This window comes from Mus caroli, unplaced genomic scaffold, assembly GCF_978045245.1.
Source record: "Mus caroli unplaced genomic scaffold, Mus_caroli_1 scaffold_12, whole genome shotgun sequence".
NCBI lineage: Eukaryota > Metazoa > Chordata > Mammalia > Rodentia > Muridae > Mus > Mus caroli.
In genome coordinates, this window is record NW_028227267.1 from 563,227 (window position 1) to 582,184 (window position 18,958).

General features: G+C 41.0%; 1 protein-coding gene across 10 annotated transcripts in view; it reads left to right on the top strand.

Moving 5' to 3' along the window:
- Positions 1 to 18,958, top strand: part of Ube2e2 (ubiquitin conjugating enzyme E2 E2) — a 317,715-nt gene that overhangs the window by 239,977 nt on the left and 58,780 nt on the right. For all 10 annotated transcript variants that reach the window (XR_015044595.1, XM_029468987.2, XM_029468986.2 and 7 more), the window contains one exon: positions 8,997 to 9,129. Coding sequence is in view for 9 of the 10 variants with exons in the window: in XM_029468987.2 (XP_029324847.1) it covers positions 8,997 to 9,129 (133 nt within the window). In the remaining variant the exon portion in view is untranslated. The remainder of the gene's footprint in view (positions 1 to 8,996; positions 9,130 to 18,958) is intronic.

Genomic DNA, 18,958 nt, shown 5'->3' on the forward strand with positions numbered 1-18,958 from the left:
ATAGTGACAGTGAGCCTTAGAGTCCTGTGGAAGTGTCAGGGATACTAATGAAAATAAAAGTATGTAGGTTGTGAGCTATCACAACCAGCATTTTAAGAATAAAAGGTCATTGTTATACCAATAAAATTTGTGCTTACCATTTTCTTACATATGAAATAAAAGCATCTTCTGCTGTCCAGGATGTGGAGAAAGAGGAACACTCCTCCATTGCTGGTAGGATTGCAAGCTTGTACAACCACTCTGGAAATCAGTCTAGTGGTTCCTCAGAAGACTGGACATAGTACTACCTGAGGACCCAGCAATACCACTCCTGGGCATATACCCAGAAGGTGCTCTAACAGGTAATAAGGACCCATGTTCCACTATGTTCACAGCAGCCTTATTTATAATAGCCAGGAGCTAGAAAGAACCCAGATGTCCCTCAACAGAGGAATGGATACAGAAAATGTGGTTCATTTGCACAATAGAGTACTATGCAGCTATTAAAAACAAGAGTTTATGAAATTCTTAGGCAAATGGACGGATCTGGAGGATATCATCCTGAGTGAGGTAACCCAATCACAAAATGCACTCATGATATGCATTCACTGATAAGTGGATATTAGCCCAGAATCTCAGAATACCCAAGATAAAATTCACAAACCACATCAAACTCAAGAAGGAAGACCAAAGTGTGGACACTTTGTTCCTTCTTAGAAGGGGGAACAAAGTACTCATGGAAGGAGTTACAGAGACAAAGTGTGGAACAGAGACTGTCCCACCTGGGGATCCATCCCATATACAATCACCAAACCCAGATACTATTGTGAATGCCAACAAGTGCTTGCTGACAAGAGCCTAATATAGCTTTCTCCTGAGAGGCTCTGCCATTGCCTGATAAATACAGAAGGAAATGCTCACAGCCATCCATTGGACTGAGCACAGGGTCCCCAATGAAGGAGCTATAGAAAGGACCCAAGGAGTTGAAGGGGTTTTACAGCTCCATACGAGGAACAACAATATAAACTAACCAGTACCACCAGAGCTCCCAGGGACTAAACCACCAACCAAAGAGTACGCATGGTCTGACTCATGGCTCCAGCTACATATGCAGCAGAGGATGGACTAGTCAATCATCAGTGGGAGAGAGGCCCTTGGTCCTGTGAAGGCTCTATGCCCCAGTGTAGGAGAATGCCAGGGCCAGAAAGCCGGAGTGGGTGAGTTGGTGAGTGGGGAGAGGGGGAAGCAGATAAGGGGGAGGAGGTTTTCAGAGAGAGACTAGGAAAGAGGATAACATTTGAAATGTAAATAAAGAAAATCTCTAATAAAATTTGTTTTAAAAGAAAAGAAAGCAAGCATCTTCATCCAGAAGTGGCTTGGGTATGCCGGATGCTTTTGCCCTCCCTTAAATCTGTGTATAAACCACAGCTCTTAACTATCCAAAGGACCTTTAAACTGTTTCCTGTATAGATTTGCTGTATCTATGCTCTTCAAGGGAATTTCTACTTTGATGGCTGCAGTGTTAGCTAGAAACAAATAAGACTACACTTAGAATGCTACCATGGGTCTCTGCCACAGCAGCACAGAGTGGAACCCTGACATATGGGGTTTGCCAGGTGCCCCAGAACATTATCCACAGTACCATAGTGCTACATGATAGCACCACAAGTGTTATCATGTCACTGTGGAGGAGCATTACACTGAGTGTTGCTGTGGAGTGTTAACATAGTACCACAGAGTGTACCATGTCTCATCTATGAAGTCCAGATAGCAAAGTATTTCTAGAAGATGTGGGTGCCCTGAGACCTTCCATTTCTCACAGAGACTAGGGTTGGATGAGAGGTGGTACTTGTGTTAGGAAGAGGGAAGATGGGAACAGTGGCTCCTATTGGGTTTCTGGTTGAACTAAGAAATTGGACTAAGGAGGGGTAGCTGGAACTGAAGTGGCTGTTTCATGCCTCAGATGCCTGCCCAGGATTAAAGGGAGGTTCAGAGACTTGCAGGGACTGGTCTTGAACTCTGGTATCCAGCTGTGGCAGCAGCAGTAGTGTGGTTACTCCACAGGGTGACACTGGGGGTCTCACAGTGATTGGAGGACATGGGTTAAATTTCAGGAATTTGGCCTTGAGCAAAGCCCTGTACTTTGTTGATCCTAAATTCCCAGGAGGAGTAGTTTTGATTTTTGTCTGATTTTTTTTTCCTCCCACCCCATACCCATTCTCCACCCCCTGTGCACATGCTGAGAACTGCTCCTGCAAGGGGTCCTTTTTCCTTTCTCCTAGAAGATGAGGAGGGAACACTGAGGAAAGGGGGTGTCTTTGTTAGGTATTCTACTGTACTTTGAGCTTCTAAAACCACATAAATTTTTTGTAATGTATTTAACATAGCATACCCCAAATATTACCATCTGAGCATGTAATTATTATCCTAGATGAGCAGCTCCCGGTCTGTGCTTTATGACCCATTTAGGGGTTGAAAAACACAGCGCCACCTAAGACCACTGGAGAACACAGATATTTGCATGATGATTTATAATAATAGCAAAACTACAGTTTTAAAGCAGAAACAATAGTAATGTTATGGTTGGGGATACCCCACAACGTGAGGAACTGTTTTAAAGGGTCAAAGCATTGGGAAGGTTGCGAACCACTGTCTTAGATGATGTTGATTTATAGTACATACTTCCCTTTGCATTTACAGCACATGGCTCTCGGCCCTAATCACATTTCAAGCACTCATAGCCTCATGGCTGCTGCATTATATAGCACACTAGAGAATTTTTTTTCACTCCAAGGAGTTCTCACTTGCAACATGCCAACAGGCATGAGGTGGGGACCTCTAGCTGCAGTACCACTCTCCTAACTGTAGGATTGCAAGTATTTGTGGGCCTGCCATCTAAGGAGGCAAGACAGACAGCTAAGACGCAGTCTGTCTTACTTTAGGTAAGTATGTGGCAGTCAAATTCATGTGCCTTGTAAAATGCCTGTTTTAAAGACAGTTTATTGATACTGAATAAACATTTCTTTAAAAGATACACCTTGGCCAGATAAAGCAACCCAGAACCATATCAGCTGTGTTGATTTAATCCACCTTCAGCAGTATAGACAGCTAACTTCAGTAAAATCTGGATTTCTGATTGTGAACAGAAATTGAGTTTAAATAGTCCACACTGAGTGCCCTTCTTGATAAGATATCTGTCTTCTACTCCTGACTCCCTCTGTTGATGGAACTGTGTGGTGACAACTTCCTTGGCCCTATATTATTTAACTACCTGTGGTTTCCATTCCTGGAAGATCATCTTAAAACTTTTCAAGGTGACTTCACATTTGGAAGTCTCTAACACACTGGTTAACATAGCTGTGTGTTTATTAACTGAGTTTTTCCATCTGCCTTGACATAATGTAACTATAACTTATAATCTACTCTCCTTAAGCTCCTCCTCCTGATAAACGTCTCTATTCACCATGGGTTTAATTATAGCTCAGAATGTAAGTGTGTATCTTATTCATCTGAAGAGTGTGCTCTTTTGGCAGCAAGAGGCTGCTGCTGAGGAAAGACTCATGTCATCCGGCCAGGTTGCAGGTGTCTGTGCCTCACTCCCAGCAGTTGGGAGGATGGGCAGAACATTGTCTGGTCCCTCATTGACTCACTGCTTTGCAGGGTACTTGATTCCCTCTGCAATGCATTGTGTTAACTGTGATCTTACTTACTATATTTTAGAGAAAGAGTTGCTCAAGAGAGGTCCTAGTGGTTAAGAGTACTTGCTGTCCTTCCAAAGGACCTGGGTTAGTTTCCCAGCACCTACATAGCAGCTCACAACCATCAACAACTCCTGTTCCAGGGGATCCAACACCTGCACCAGGCATGCATGTGGTACATTTGCATTCATGCCAAACACACACCTAAAATAAAAATAAACCTAAAAACAAAAGAAAGGGTAGAAAAGAGAGAGACCAAATAACTTGAAATAAAATTGAATGGGGCTTTATCTTCATTGCTAGATCAGTGTGACTCGGCCTCGCAGTCCAACTTAACCCTTGTTCTCACATAGTGAATTGAAGTCCATCTTTCCAGTCCAATGGATTTTAATATATATTCATTTATTTATGGTGTGGAAAATTGAATGTTCTACCAATGAGCTAAGCCCTAGGGCCTGGGTCCATTTAGTGTTTTGGTTTGGTTTTGAGAATTTCATACATGATTATTATGTTTCCATCATTTTCATCTCCTGTACCTCTTCCAATTTCTTCCATGACCCCTTCCTCAAATTTATTACCACTTTATTGGGGTGAGTGCCTCTGTGTGTGTGTGTGTGTGTGTGTGTGTGTGTGTGTGTGTGTGTGTGTGTGTGTGAAAGAGAGAGAGAGAGAGAGAGAGAGAGAGAGAGAGAGAGAAACCTGCTAAATTGTAATGTTGCCATCTGTATATGTGTTTAGGGCTGAATAGTTGGGATTGAATAATCTATCAAGGAACTTGTCCCTGGAGAATACTTATTCCCCCTCTCAACAATCATTAATGGGCTATGGCTCTTCATCAATGAATAGTGCCTTGTGAGATTACCTCATCCACATCTGTATTCCAACTGGTGTTATCATGGTATAGCTCTTGTTTAGTCGACCATTTTTTTTTCATATTTAATGAGTAGGGCTTCCCTGTCTCATGTAGTAGACCCTACTGACAACAGGCATCCTGGGCTTCTCTCTTACAGTCTTTCTATCCCCCTTTCTATGATGTTTCCTGAGCCATAAGTGCAGTGGTTGTGTTATGGGTGTATCAGTTGGATTGGGGCATCCCAAAATCAATTGTCCTCTGTTTTTATGACTAGATGTGGATCTGGAATTGTCTGCAAGTTCTGCCAAAAGAAGATTCTTTGGGGAAAGGTGAAAGCAACATTTATTTATGAATATCAGGACTGATATTTTAAATACAGTTGGGAATTACACTGGTTTAAGAAAGTGGCCATTATAGTAATAAGTTCTCCTCAATGGTCCACTATCTCAGCAGCCATGAGTAGTTGGCTGAATTTATAGTACCAGGCATGAATTCCCTTCTATTGAGGAGGCCTTAAGGCTAACTAAATGGCTGTTAATTACTCTTAAGATATAAGTGCCACTATTGTACCCTTGGGGGCATCTTGCCAATGCTGGTTACTGTTATAGTTCATAAACTTTACAGCTGGGAAGGATACTTTTTAACATGCAGTAGGATCACAGAACTTGCTCATTTCACATAGAACTCTATTGTCCTTTTAATATACTTTTCCCAATTCTTATTGTTATTACATTTGTGCTTATTTTGTGTGCATGGATGTGTGTTTATATACATGTTCTAATGTACATATGAAGGTCAGAGGACACCTTGAAGGAATGGGTTCTCTCCAGTATATACTTCCTGGGGGATCAAACTCATGTCATTAGGTTTGGCAGCAGACATCTTTACCAACTGAACCATCTCACCAGCCCACATACTTTTTCTTTATGTAAAAATTTGATACATATAAAAGAACGTACTTGACATTATATAATTAGATTATCAAACATTGTTCCTAAGCACACACACACAATAAGAAGTAGGATGTAAATGAGAATGGTCCCCCATAGGCTCATGTGTTTTGATACTTGGTCTTCAATTGGTGGAACTATTTGGAAAGGATTATTGGGAGGTGTGGCCTGTGGAAGGAACTATGTGAAAGGAGTCAGGGTTTGAGGTTTCAAAGTCCTCATTTCCAAGTCCACTACATGAGCTCTCTCTGCCTCTTAATTGGGAGCAAATGTGAGTAAACTCTGAGGTAATTCTCCTGCATCACGTCGGCTGTCATACTCCCTACCATGATTGTCCTAGACTCTAGCTTCCTGAGAACTCTGGGCTCAAAATTAAGTGCTTTCTTTTCTGTTGCCTTGTTTGTGGTGTGATCACAGCAATAGGAAAGTAACTGAGAAGTAGAAGACCAAGAAACCACTCCTCTGAACACTTCTTTCATTCAGTTTCTTGTTTTACCCCATAGTTGTGTCAACAATATAGTCTCTTTTTGTGGGTTTGTCTTGTGCTACCTGTCCAGCCACTTTTGAACTCAATGTGCTCCTGGGGATGTGCAGGGTCTCACTGCTAGATGGCTTTTCTCTAGGTAAGGTCATTCATTTCCAGTCAGGATATAGGTGCTGCCAGCACTGCTGTTGCAAAAACCCCTCTGTGTCTGTGGGATATAAGTGTAAACACTCTGCTGTATAACAGAGGTATGTTCAGTTGAACTGAAGTCTGCATTCTTTATAAATATGTGTTTTTAATTTTAATTGAAATGGCCATCATACATATAACAAGGCATACCTCAGTATAGCTGTGTGTAGTTATAAGAGCAGTAGCTGGTCCTTTATCTCAGACATGAGCCATTTCTTTATATTTAGAAAATTAAAAGAAAAGGTTTGCTTCTAGATATTTTGAGACATTTAATGAATTCTTGTCATCTATAGTTGTCCTCTTATAATACAGGACATTAAAACTGGTTCCTGTTATTCAGTTGTCCCCCTGAAATATATCATCCAAGGAAGACTTCTTTCTGAGTTCTTGTCTTCTCACAGGAAAGAATTCTGCCAGGAGACATGGGCAGTTTATCAGAGCTTTACTTAGCAAAGCACAGCAACACAGTGTGTACTCTAGAGAGTTTTGCAGAGGGCTAAACATGGAGAAGCAGCATTCCATGTTGTATGGTTTAAGGACTTGTGCCTGTTAAACGGGTGGCATGTTGATGGGGTAAGATGACCTTTTCCTTTCCCAAGTTGTGATGGATGGTTTCTCTCTTAGACAGGGTTTCTCTGTGTAGCTCTAGCTGTCCCGGGGCTTGCCTCTGCCCCTCTGCCCCTCTGCCCCTCTGCCCCTCTGCCCCTCTGCCCCTCTGCCCCTCAGCCCCTCTGCCCCTACAGAGTGTTGGGATTAAAGGCATATGCCAACACTGCTTGGTGATCCTCTTTTAAAGATCATGAGTGGAAGAAAGGAAGGAGAGGGTCAGAAACACAATGCAAACGATAATGGAGCCACAGTCTTGAGGACACACCTGCCTTAGCATGCATGTGTGGCAACTAGGAATGTGTCTACTGCCTTACTTCCTGATAGAGCAGGAAGACCTTTACTAGAACTTCAAGGATGTCTAACCACAAAAGGATGACACAGCTGCTGAGATATGGCTGCAGTTTCCTTGGCTTCTTCCTGTCTATCTCTTTGCCCACCCAGGAGATGTGGTTCTGGTGATACAGCTCCATTTTCTGGGATCACTCTCATGTAAGTCCTTATCTACCTGGCTCATACCCACTAAATAGCCTCTCTTCATACTCTCTGTCTCTCTCTCAAAGTCACTGTTTTATTCTCTCCATCTATCAGCCCATTGCTTTCACTAACATATAAGTGAGAGCATGCAGCATGTGTTGTTCTATGCCTGACTTTGCTGAGCTTAGCACCTTCCAGGTCTACCCACAATCCTACAAAGCACAGAAATTCCCTCCTTCCTGTCTTTATGAAGAGTAGTGTGTTCTTCTCTAGCACATTTGAAAATGTTTATGTGCAGTGCGTAGAAATCAGATTTACCAAATCCTCGTCACTACTCCATTTTGCTTAAGCATTTATTTTTACCAATTGAATTGTTATTTTCCAAATTTTGATGATACTGAGTATTTTAATGTTTATTTCTACCTTTTAGAAATGTCTTTTGATGTCTTTCTAATAGATCATTAATCTTTTTCCTGTTAATTGATATGAATTGATATGATTGGGCCCTAGGATTTGGTCAGTTTTACATGATCTAAATATTATTTCTCAGTTTATAAACATGAACTATCACTCAATCAATAAAGGTTTTACTTTTGCATGGAAGAGAAAGGAAGGGATTCCAGAAGAAGGAACGTGAAGGGAGAAAGGGGAGGAAGTCTTCTATAACCTGTGAGAATAAAATTCTCTCTTCTACTTTGATCGCTAGTGAGGTGAATTACATTAAAAATTTTTATGACTGTGTAGTCTTATCTTGGTTGTGATCAATTTTGTTGCAGTGACATTTGGAATAAACTCTTTGGCAAGCATTCATAATGTTGTCTACTCCATTACATGATGAGGATTTCAGTGTAGATAATAACCTGATAAAACAAAAAGAACCCTGGGAAACCTTTCCCATTATTTTGGGTTCCCCTGCTCTTCGTGGGCAGAGGAAACAGTAGCTCTGAAGTTCAAGAACACTGAGCAAACCCTGTACCACTGAGCTGAGCCCCAGCACCAAAAGCTAAATTTCACTCATACTGTGGCACTGATACTCACTGGAAAGCAATAACACCATTCACATTCACAGTGGGCTTTATTCTTCTTAGTGATTTTGCTGGAGACATGGGTGTATCTTGGTCACTCTCAGTCATATGACTGCCCAGCCATTAACCTGTCATTGTCCAAAAAAATGTGTGGTTAGTAGCTAAAATCTAATCCTCAAGGAATTTTTATTCTAGGGAGGAACATAGAAGAACTTATAAAATATGATCATGAAATAACATGTCTTATCTAGGAGATGGGATAGCAGGAAGAAGAGGTTGTGATTGGCTGGGTCTTCTGAATGGTGGCTGTTTCCTGGTGGCTGTCAAGAACCAATCTGTGCTCTCAGTACTTAGTGGAGGGTTTAGGCCGGCCGTTCTGCATTAGCCTTTCTCACTTGGAAATTCTCTGTCAGTACTCTCAGGATTCTGTCACCCTTTTCAGGTCTTCACACATAATTTCATATTTTTACAAAGCTAGTGTCCTGGGAAACTTGCTTCATAGTGTTTGGATTGTGAGCAGTACAACAGGACCTTCAGCTCTGCTGGATTACATGATGCCAACATGTTTTGTTTATAGAATAACGATGTTGACAGGAACAATATGATAGATAAAAATTAATGTATTAACTTTATTATGTTTTGTGAAATGGCTCAATTTGTTATTATCATAAATATTTTTTAATTCCAAACTTTATGTAATTTTAAAGCACATCTCATTTGTGTGTCTTATTTCAGTGCTGGACCCAAAGGAGACAACATTTATGAATGGAGGTCAACTATATTGGGACCCCCAGGATCTGTCTATGAAGGAGGGGTATTCTTTCTTGACATTACCTTTTCACCAGATTATCCGTTTAAACCCCCTAAGGTCAGTATGATGTATTCATCCATTTTTAACAATCTGTGTTGTCATATGTACATACTAAACATATATATAGGGTTGCATATCTGCCCTGTTGGCATAGGCAGCTTCCCTGAACCCATTATGCTTAAAAGGAAACAGAACATGAGAAATTATACATTGTTCCTCTACCTTAACTTTACGCGGGATTCATTGCTCTTTTTCATTATCTCTTTTCTACATTAATATGATTAATATTACAGAATAATATTATAGAAAATACCATATTTTAGCCATGTATGTGTAAAATAGGAAAGTGGAATTACTCCAGGGTCAGGCTGCAGAGCCAGACTATGTGAAAGGAGACTTCACAGAGAGGATGACCACACCTGTCTGATGCTGCGCTGCCCTCACAGCAGCCAGGAAGCTGTGGTGATATTTTGATAATTTTGATAATTTTTTTATAATTATTTTGAGGGCTAGGAGCATAAGTTGTTGGTGAGATCCTGGGTTTAATCCCTAATACCAAAATCTGTGTGTATAGATATTTTTTTTTTTCTAAAAATGGCCCATTACTGAAATGTAATGTTTTTCATGTCTAACACAAGTCAAGAATACAGTGCAGTGGAAACATAGGACTTTTCTCCTACTAAGATAAGGTTATGTACTTTAGGATATCTTCCAATTCATCTCTGCTGCCCACTGTATACTGGCAGAGGAAAGACCCTGGGCTCACCAGGACAGTCTCTGTACATCTGACACAGGCATGGCTAGGCTGTAGACCAGCCTTCACACTTTCCATGCTCCTCCCACCTCACTTTTCTTGCTTGTCTTTCTTCTTTCCTTTTTACTGATGCCCAGAGAGTATTTTGATGAAAAAAAAACAAAAAACCAAAAACAAACAAACAAAAAAACATAACAACTTCAGCAACGTGTCTGCACTGTGCAGAGAATTGTCAGTCAGGGTGTCCGGATCTGAACTGAGGAAGTCAACCCCGAACCTTTGTTCCTTACCACAATCCACAATCCACTTATGCAAGTCTATAAGGACTGCTGGCACTGAGGTCACCTAGACTAAGGTTTCTAGAACAAAGCCATAGAGAAACTAGTGCTTACTGTCCTCCTGAGTAGACAGGAGCTGTTTGTTTATCCTTCCACTTTACTTTGGAATGGCTTGCAAGCCACCTGCAGGGTCATGTGGACCTTTCTCTTGCAGCCTCTGCAAGTTGGGGTGCAGAGTGAAAGAGAGAGAAGATGTAGCCAGGCATCTGTCTCTCAGGAGGAGCCTGGGGTGACATAGTGGAGTAGGTATCTCAGGTGTGCACCCACGACCTGGATGTCAGTGGGTTTTAGATCTGGTAAAGCTGAAAGTGAGAAGTACTACATTGGGTAAACGAATTTCGTTTGAAGAGGACTTGAGACCATGGAAGGATATTCAAAAACTGTAAGATGGAGGAGGCTGAAAAGATGGCTCAAAAGCTAAGAGACTGCTCTTCCAGAAGACCCAAGCTCAATTTCCAGTACCCACGTGGAACTAACAATTGTCTACAACTCCAGGTCCTGAGCATCCAGTATGCTCTTTTGTGTTCCATGGTAGTGCCTGCATGGGGTGCACAGACATGCATCCAGGCAAAATACCCACATGCATACAATAAAAATAAAACTATAGAGATGGAGTTTGCCATGTCTAAGTATGAGAATGGGATGGGTAGTCCACCTGATCAATCAAGATAGAAAAGCAAGACCTCCTTTATATTTATATAAATAGAATTCATGGGCTACAAAGCTGGGGTTCTTTAATAAGACATTTTAGAAGTGTTATAATTGAGCTTATCACTGTAGGAATGTCTGTTGACCTTTGGAATGGTGGAGGTGGCAGGTCACAAGCATTCTTCATTAGCTTACTTGATTTTCTGCTGAGGGAATGTGTCTTAGCCTTACTGGAGTGTTCTCTATAGATGTGGGAAATCAGATTCAACTTGGCAAGGTTTCCCAGAAGTACAAGCAGCCATCTTCAGACCATATTCTCTGTGCCATTCTGGAGGGTTCACTAGTGAGAACAGAGCATGAAAGGAATGTGCTGTCTGTCCTCAGTGTGGAACAGGTCAGACACTAACCTGGATGGCCAAAAGGGAAAAGTAGAAAGTGAAGGTGTGAGTTTCAGGGATATAGATGTCTATTCTTCATGGAAAAAAACCTCACTCACTTTTAAGCAGTCCACTTTTGACTGGTCCACTTCCACAACACTGTCTTCTCTTTGTCCAAAGTGTCCAAAGAAAGCTGAATTACAACCCTCCTCTGCTCCCTGGCCTGATTTGGTCTGGACAACCTGTAAGGGAAAAATCAGCTTTGGCAGGTGAAATCACAATTTAAACATTCATTTTCCAGAATCATACAGGAAATTTGAAAAAGCAAAAGGTGTCACGATCTACGTTACCAGTGTTAGAGCTGGTTTCAAAGACAGATACCTTTTTCCTTTTTTTTTTTCATTGATTTTATTTTTTTAACATATATAAGAAATAAATGTAATAAACCAAATACATGGGCAAAAAATACAGGAATCATATGATCATCTCAATGGAAACAAAAAGGAGAAAGAAAGAAAGAAAGAAAGAAAGAAAGAAAGAAAGAAAGAAAAGAAAGAAAGAGAAAGAAAGATTCAACATACCTTCTTAATAACAAGTAGGACTGCAGGAAACATTCCAACATAATAAAGGTTATGTATGGCAACCTCATGGCCAATATCATCCTAAATGAATAAAACCATTAATAAGCCCCATTAAAATCAGGAATGGGATAGGAGTGCCCACTATCCCTACTGCTTATCCATAATGTGATTGAAGCATTAGCTGGAGCAATAAGGCAAGAGAAGGGCTACAAATGGGAAATTATTAAGTCAAATAATTTTCAAGTGAAGATTATATTATCTTATAGCCAGTGTTCCCAAAATTTGACTAGAAAAAATTGTAGAAATTATCAATAATTTCAGCAAAGTATTATGATACATAATTGACTTACAAAATTTACCAGTCTTAATACATTCAAGTAACAAGCATGCTGAGAAAGAGATCATGGGCACAGTCCTCTTCTCAGTTTCTCAAATCAAATAAAATATTTAAAATATACATAACAAAAGAGGTTTAAAAAAAAAAGCCCTCTACAATGAAAAGTTTAAAAGTGTGAAGAAAGAAATTAAGAAACATACTCAACCGTGGAAAAGAGACAGCATTTTTCAACAACCGGTACTGGCTCAACTGGCAGTAATCACGTAAAAGAATGGGAATTGATCCATTCTTATCTCCTTGTTCAAAGCTCAAGTCTGAATGGATCAAGGAATGCCACATAAAACCAGAGAGACTGAAACTTATAGAGGAGAAAGTGGGGAAAAGCCTCGAAGATATGGGCACGGGGGAAAAATTCCTGAACAAACACCAGTGGCTTATGCTGTAAGACAAAAATCGACAAATGTTTCATCCCAGAGATGCAAGGATGGTTCAATATACGGAAATCCATCAATGTAATCCAGTATATAAACAAACTCAAAGACAAAAACCACATGATCATCTCCTTAGATGCTGAGAAAGCCTTTGACAAAATCCAACACCCCTTCATGATAAAAGTCTTGGAAAGATCAGGAATCCAAGGCCCATACCTAAACATGATAAAAGCAATCTACAGCAAACCAGTAGCCAGCATCAAAGTAAATGGTGAGAAGCTGGAAGAAATCCCACTAAAATCAGGGACTAGACAAGGCTGTCCACTCTCTCCCTACCTATTCAACATTGTACTTGAAGTCCTAGCCAGAGCAATTAGACAACAAAAGGAGATCAAGGGAATACAAATTGGAAAAGAAGAAGTCAAAATATCACTCTTTACAGATGATATGATAGTATACATAAGTGACCCTAAAAATTCCACCAGAGAACTCCTAAGCCTGATGAACAGCTTCAATGAAGTAGCTGGATATAAAATTAACTCAAGCAAGTCAATGGCCTTTCTGTACACAAAGGATAAACAGGCTGAGAAGGAAATTAGGGAAACAACACCTTTCTCAATAGTCACAAACAATATAAAATACCTTGGCGTGACTCTAACTAAGGAAGTGAAAGATCTGTATGACAAGAAATTCAAGTCTCTGAAGAAAGAAATTAAAGAAGATCTCAGAATATGGAAAGACCTCCCATGCTCATGGATTGGCAGGATCAACATAGTAAAAATGGCTATCTTACCAAAAGCAATCTACAGATTCAATGCAATCCCCATCAAAATTCCAACTCAATTGTTCAACGAATTAGAAAGGGCAATCTGCAAATTCATCTGGAACAACAAAAAACCTAGGATAGCAAAAATCCTTCTCAAGGATGAAAGAACCTCTGGTGGAATCACCATGCCTCACCTAAAGCTGTGCTACAGAACAATTGTGATAAAAACTGCATGGTACTGGTATAGTGACAGACAAGTAGACCAATGGAACAGAATTGAAGACTCAGAAATGAACCCACACACCTATGCTCACTTGATCTTCGAGAAGGGAGCTAAAACCATCCAGTGGAAAAAACAGCATTTTCAACAAATGGTGCTGGCACAACTGGCGGTTATCATGTAGAAGAATGCGAATTGATCCATTCCTATCTCCTTGTACTAAGGTCAAATCTAAGTGGTTTAAGGAACTCCACATAAAACCAGAGACACTGAAACTTATAGAGGAGAAAGTAGGGAAAAGCCTCGAAGATATGGGTACAGGGGAAAAATTCCTGAATAGAACAGCAAAGGCTTGTGCTGTAAGATCGAGAATCGATAAATGGGACCTCATAAAGTTGCAAAGCTTCTGCAAGGCAAAAGACACCGTCAATAAGACAAAAAAGCCACCAACAGATTGGGAAAGGATCTTTACCTATTCTAAATCAGATAGGGGACTAATATCCAATATATATACAGAACTCAAGAAGGTGAACTCCAGAAAATCAAATAATCCCATTAAAAAATGGGGCTCAGAACTGAACAAAGAATTCTCACCTGAGGAATACCGAATGGCAGAGAAGCACCTGAAAAAATGTTCAACATCTTTAATCAGCAGGGAAATGCAAATCAAAACAACCCTGAGATTCCACCTCACACCAGTCAGAATGGCTAAGATAAAAAATTCAGGTGTCAGCAGATGCTGGCGAGGATGTGGAGAAAGAGGAACACTCCTTCATTGTTGGTGGGATTGCAAGCTTGTACAACCACTCTGGAAATCAGTTTGGCGGTTCCTCAGAAAATTGGACATAATACTACCAGAGGATCCAGCAATACCTCTCCTGGGCATATATCCAGAAGATGTTCCAACCGGTAAGAAGGACACATGCTCCACTATGTTCATAGCAGCCTTATTTATAACAGCCAGAAGCTGGAAAGAACCCAGATGCCCCTCAACAGAGGAATGGATACAGAAAATATGGTACATTTATACAATGGAGTACTACTCAGCTATTAAAAGGAATGAATTTATGAAATTCCTAGGCAAATGGATGGACCTGGAGGGCATCATCCTGAGTGAGGTAACACAATCACAAAGGAACTCACACATATGTACTTACTGATAAGTCGATATTAGCCCAAAAACTTAGGATACCCAAGATATAAGATACAATTTGTTAACCGCATTAAACTCAAGAAGAACGAAGACCAAAGTGTGGACACTGTGCCCCTTCTTAGAATTGGGAACAAAACACCCATGGAAAGAGTTACAGAGATAAAGTTTGGAGCTATGACAAAAGGATGGACCATCTAAAGATTGTCATATCCAGGGATCCATCCCATAATCAGCTTCCAAACGCAGACACCATTGCATACACTAGCAAGATTTTGCTGAAAGGACCCAGATATAGCTGTCTCTTTCGAGACAATGCCAGGGCCTAGCAAACACAGAAGTGGATGCTCACAGTCAGCTATTGAATGGATCACAGGGCCCCCAATGGAGGAGCTAGAGAAAGTACCCAAGGAGCTAAAGGGAACTGCAACCCTATAGGTGGAACAACATTATGAACTAACCAGTACCCCGGAGCTCTTGTCTCTAGCTGCATATGTATCAAAAGATGGCCTAGTAGGTCATCACTGGAAAGAGAGGCCCATAGGACTTGCAAACTTTATATGCCCCAGTACAGGGGAATGCCAGGGCCAAAATGTGGGAGTGGGTGGGTAGGGGAGTTGGGGGGTAGTGTATTGGGGACTTTTTGGATAGCATTGGAAATGTAAATGAGGAAAATACCTAATTAAAAAATTTTTTTTAAAAGTCGACAAATGGGACCTCATAAAATTGCAAAGCTTCTGTAAGGCAAAAGACACTGTCAATAAGACAAAAAGGCCACCAACAGATTGGGAAAGGATCTTTACCAATCCTAAATCAGATAGGAGACTAATATCCAATATATATACAGAACTCAAGAAGGTGGACTCCAGAAAATCAAATAACCCCAGTAAAATATGGGGCACTGAGCTAAACAAAGACTTCTCAACTGAGGAATACCAAATGGCTGAGAAGCACCTGAAAAAAAATGTTCAACATCCTGTTTGTTTGTTTGTTTGTTTGTTTGTTTGTTTGTTTGTTTTGAGACAGGGTTTCTCTGTATATCCCTGGCTGTCTTGGAACTCACTCTGTAGACCAGGCTGGCCTCGAACTCAGAAATCCGCTTGCCTCTGCCTCCCAAGTGCTGGCATTAAAGTCGTGTGCCACCACCACCTGGCTCAACATCCTTAATCATCGGAGAAATGCACATGACAACAACCCTGAGATTCCACCTCACACCAGTCAGAATGGCTACGATCAAAAATTCAGGTGACAGCAGATGTGGCGAGGATGTGAAGAAAGAGGAACACTCCTCCATTGTTGGTGGGATTGCAAGCTCGTACAATCAATCATTCTGGAAATCAGTCTGGCGGTTCCGCAGAAAATTGGACATGGTACTACCTGAGGACCCAGCAATACCACTCCTGGGCATATACCCAGAAGATGTTCCAACTTATAATAAGGACACATGCTCCACTATGTTCATAGCAGCCTTATTTATAATAGCCAGAAGCTGGAAGGAACCCAGATGTCCCTCAACAAAGGAATGGATACAGAAAATGTGATACATTTAAACATGGAATACTACTAATTAAAAGCAATCAATTTATGAAATTCTTAGGCAAATGGATGGATCTGGAGGATATTATCCTGAGTGAGGTAACCCAATCACAAAAGAACACACATGATATGCACTCACTGATAAGTGGATATTAACCCAGAAACTTAGACTACCCAAGATACAATTTGCAAAACACATGAAACTCAAGAAGAAGGAAGATCAGTGTGGATACTTCGTTCCTTCTTAGAATGGGGAACAAAATACCCATGGAAGAAGTTACAAAGTTTGGAGCTGAGATGGAAGGGAGGACCATCCAGAGACTTCCCTATCCCGGGATTCATCCCATAAACAGCCACCAAAACCAAACCCTATTGTGAATGCCAGCAAGATTTTGCTGACAGGACCCTGGTATAGCTATTTCTTGTGAGGCTATGCCAGTGCCTGGCAAATACACAGTCATCTATTGGATGGAACACAGGGCCCCCAATGAAGGAGCTAGAGAAAGTACCCAAAGGGCTAAATGGATCTACAATCCTATAGGAGGAACAACAGTATGAACTAACCAGTACCCCCCAGAGGTTGTGTCTCTAGTTGCATATGTAGCAGAGGATGGCCTAGTAGGCCATGAATGGGAGGAGAGGCCCTTGGTCTTGTGAAGATTATATTCCCGAGTACAGGGGAATGCCTGGGCCAGAAAGCAGGAGTGGGTGGGTTGGGAGCAGGGCAGGGGGAGGGTATAGGGGACTTTGGGATATTATTTGATATGTAAATGAAGAAAATATCTAATAAAAAATAAAATAAAATAGTTTAAAAATAAAATAAAATAGTTTAAAAAAAAGAAAGATACTCAAATTTGAAGACCTTCCAAGCATATAGCTTGTTAGAATTAACACTGTGAATATTTTAAAGATAGTTCTTATTACAAAAGGTACCAAGCACATCTTGAACTTCTGAATTAACTTGGAATATAACTTATTTTGAAGGTAGCAAGCAACTGCAGTGATTTTCTTGTCAGATCTAATCTAGATACTTAAAATTGGTATATGATGTGAAAAGAAAAGATGTTAATTATGCTACAACAACAAAAGAAATTGTGTGTGTGTGTGTGTGTGTGTGTGTGTGTGTGTGTGTGTGTGTGTTCTTGTTTGTTTTTACCTTAAGGGACAGGCAAAGGCTCCCTATGAAAAAGGAAAGTGATCAGTTATAATAAGATATGGTGACACTCAGCATTTAGAAGCCTGACAGGTCTCTAACTAAAGCTCAGAAAGGCACTGTATCACCATGCCCTGTCTAGGTGATTGTCATGCACATAATATTACTGCCCTTACCACTGCTATGCAAAGAAAAAGAATGCATGTGCCTCCTGTAACTTTCACAAAGAACTGTGTAAAGCTAGCTGCATACTCCTGAACTCCAGCCTTGCATCAAGGACACACTTGTTATAAAGTAGCACATGTTCTTTCACATTTGATCAGGATCCAGTCTCTTCTATTTACTGACCTGTCTACTCGGCATGTCTATGTGAATGTCAATAGTCATCGCAAATTAGTACATCTTAAGAAATAGTATTGATCAGATACCTTCACCCCATTCAAAAAGACAAAATCTCCCAGTCTTTCCCCTCTAAGGAATGGCCACACCACTTCCCTAAGCTCACAGCTATCCCTGGTCTCTCAGGCAGACGGTTCTGACTAAATCCTGGCTCAGTCCTCAAAGCTAGTAATGAATCTTAATAGTTTCCATTGCCTCTCCCAAGTGACCTCTCCCTACTGACAATGAGGCTCAAAGACCATCCACTATTCCCCTCCCCCAGATTTCAGTGGCACCCTCTTATCTGGTCTCTGCCTCTGCAAAGTTTGCCACTATGCAGCTCTACCTAGTGGTGGGAGTCTCTGTGTATCTATGCTTTGTTAAAACCCTTTGTGGCTTCTAGCTTGTTGAATGAAAACGAGAATCTCTGGCTCACAGTCACTCTGCTCACCATCTGCAGTGACCCCTCAACCCTGCTTCTTCCACGGGCCCTGTGTTTGTGCTTCTTTGCTGATTTTGCATTCTCCCAGAATTGTATCTGGTCGTACCGTTTCCCCTTTCATTTTTATTCAAATACCACCTCAAAGAGACTTTCCCATGTGACAAATTTAAGTGTCCCTAGGTTCTGAAACTTTGCTCCCATGACCTTTGGAACTGGCTTTGGCTCTGACATGTCTTGGTCATGCACTCTGTACTTCTTTGTCTGTTGTATTTTACTTCCTACAGTTCTCACCAAAACTCCCTAAGAACAGGATTCCTATGAGACAGAGCAGTGTCTGGTAGGTCAGACCTTTGTTGGATTCATTTAACCCATACAACTCTTTTTTTTTTTTTTTGGTTTTTCGAGACAGGGTTTCTCTGTGTAGCCCTGGCTGTCCTGGCACTCACTTTGTAGACCAGGCTGGCCTCGAACTCAGAAATCTGCCTGCCTCTGCCTCCCTAGTGCTGGGATTAAAGGCGTGCGCCACCACGCCCGGCTCCCATACAACTCTTAAATAAAGAGAATGTGGATTGTTTCCCACTTGTAGGTAAAAAAGCCAGTGCCCTTTGTGGATGAGTGGCATGCAGGAAATGGAATACAACCCCATTCTAAACTGGGTTTTCCATTCCCAATATAAATTCCTTAAATTCTTGGAGAAGGACCACTTAAGTTCTACATTCTGGTTCAGCTGAGAACATCAGACTGTTTGGAAGTGACAAAGCAAGAGCTGATTCAG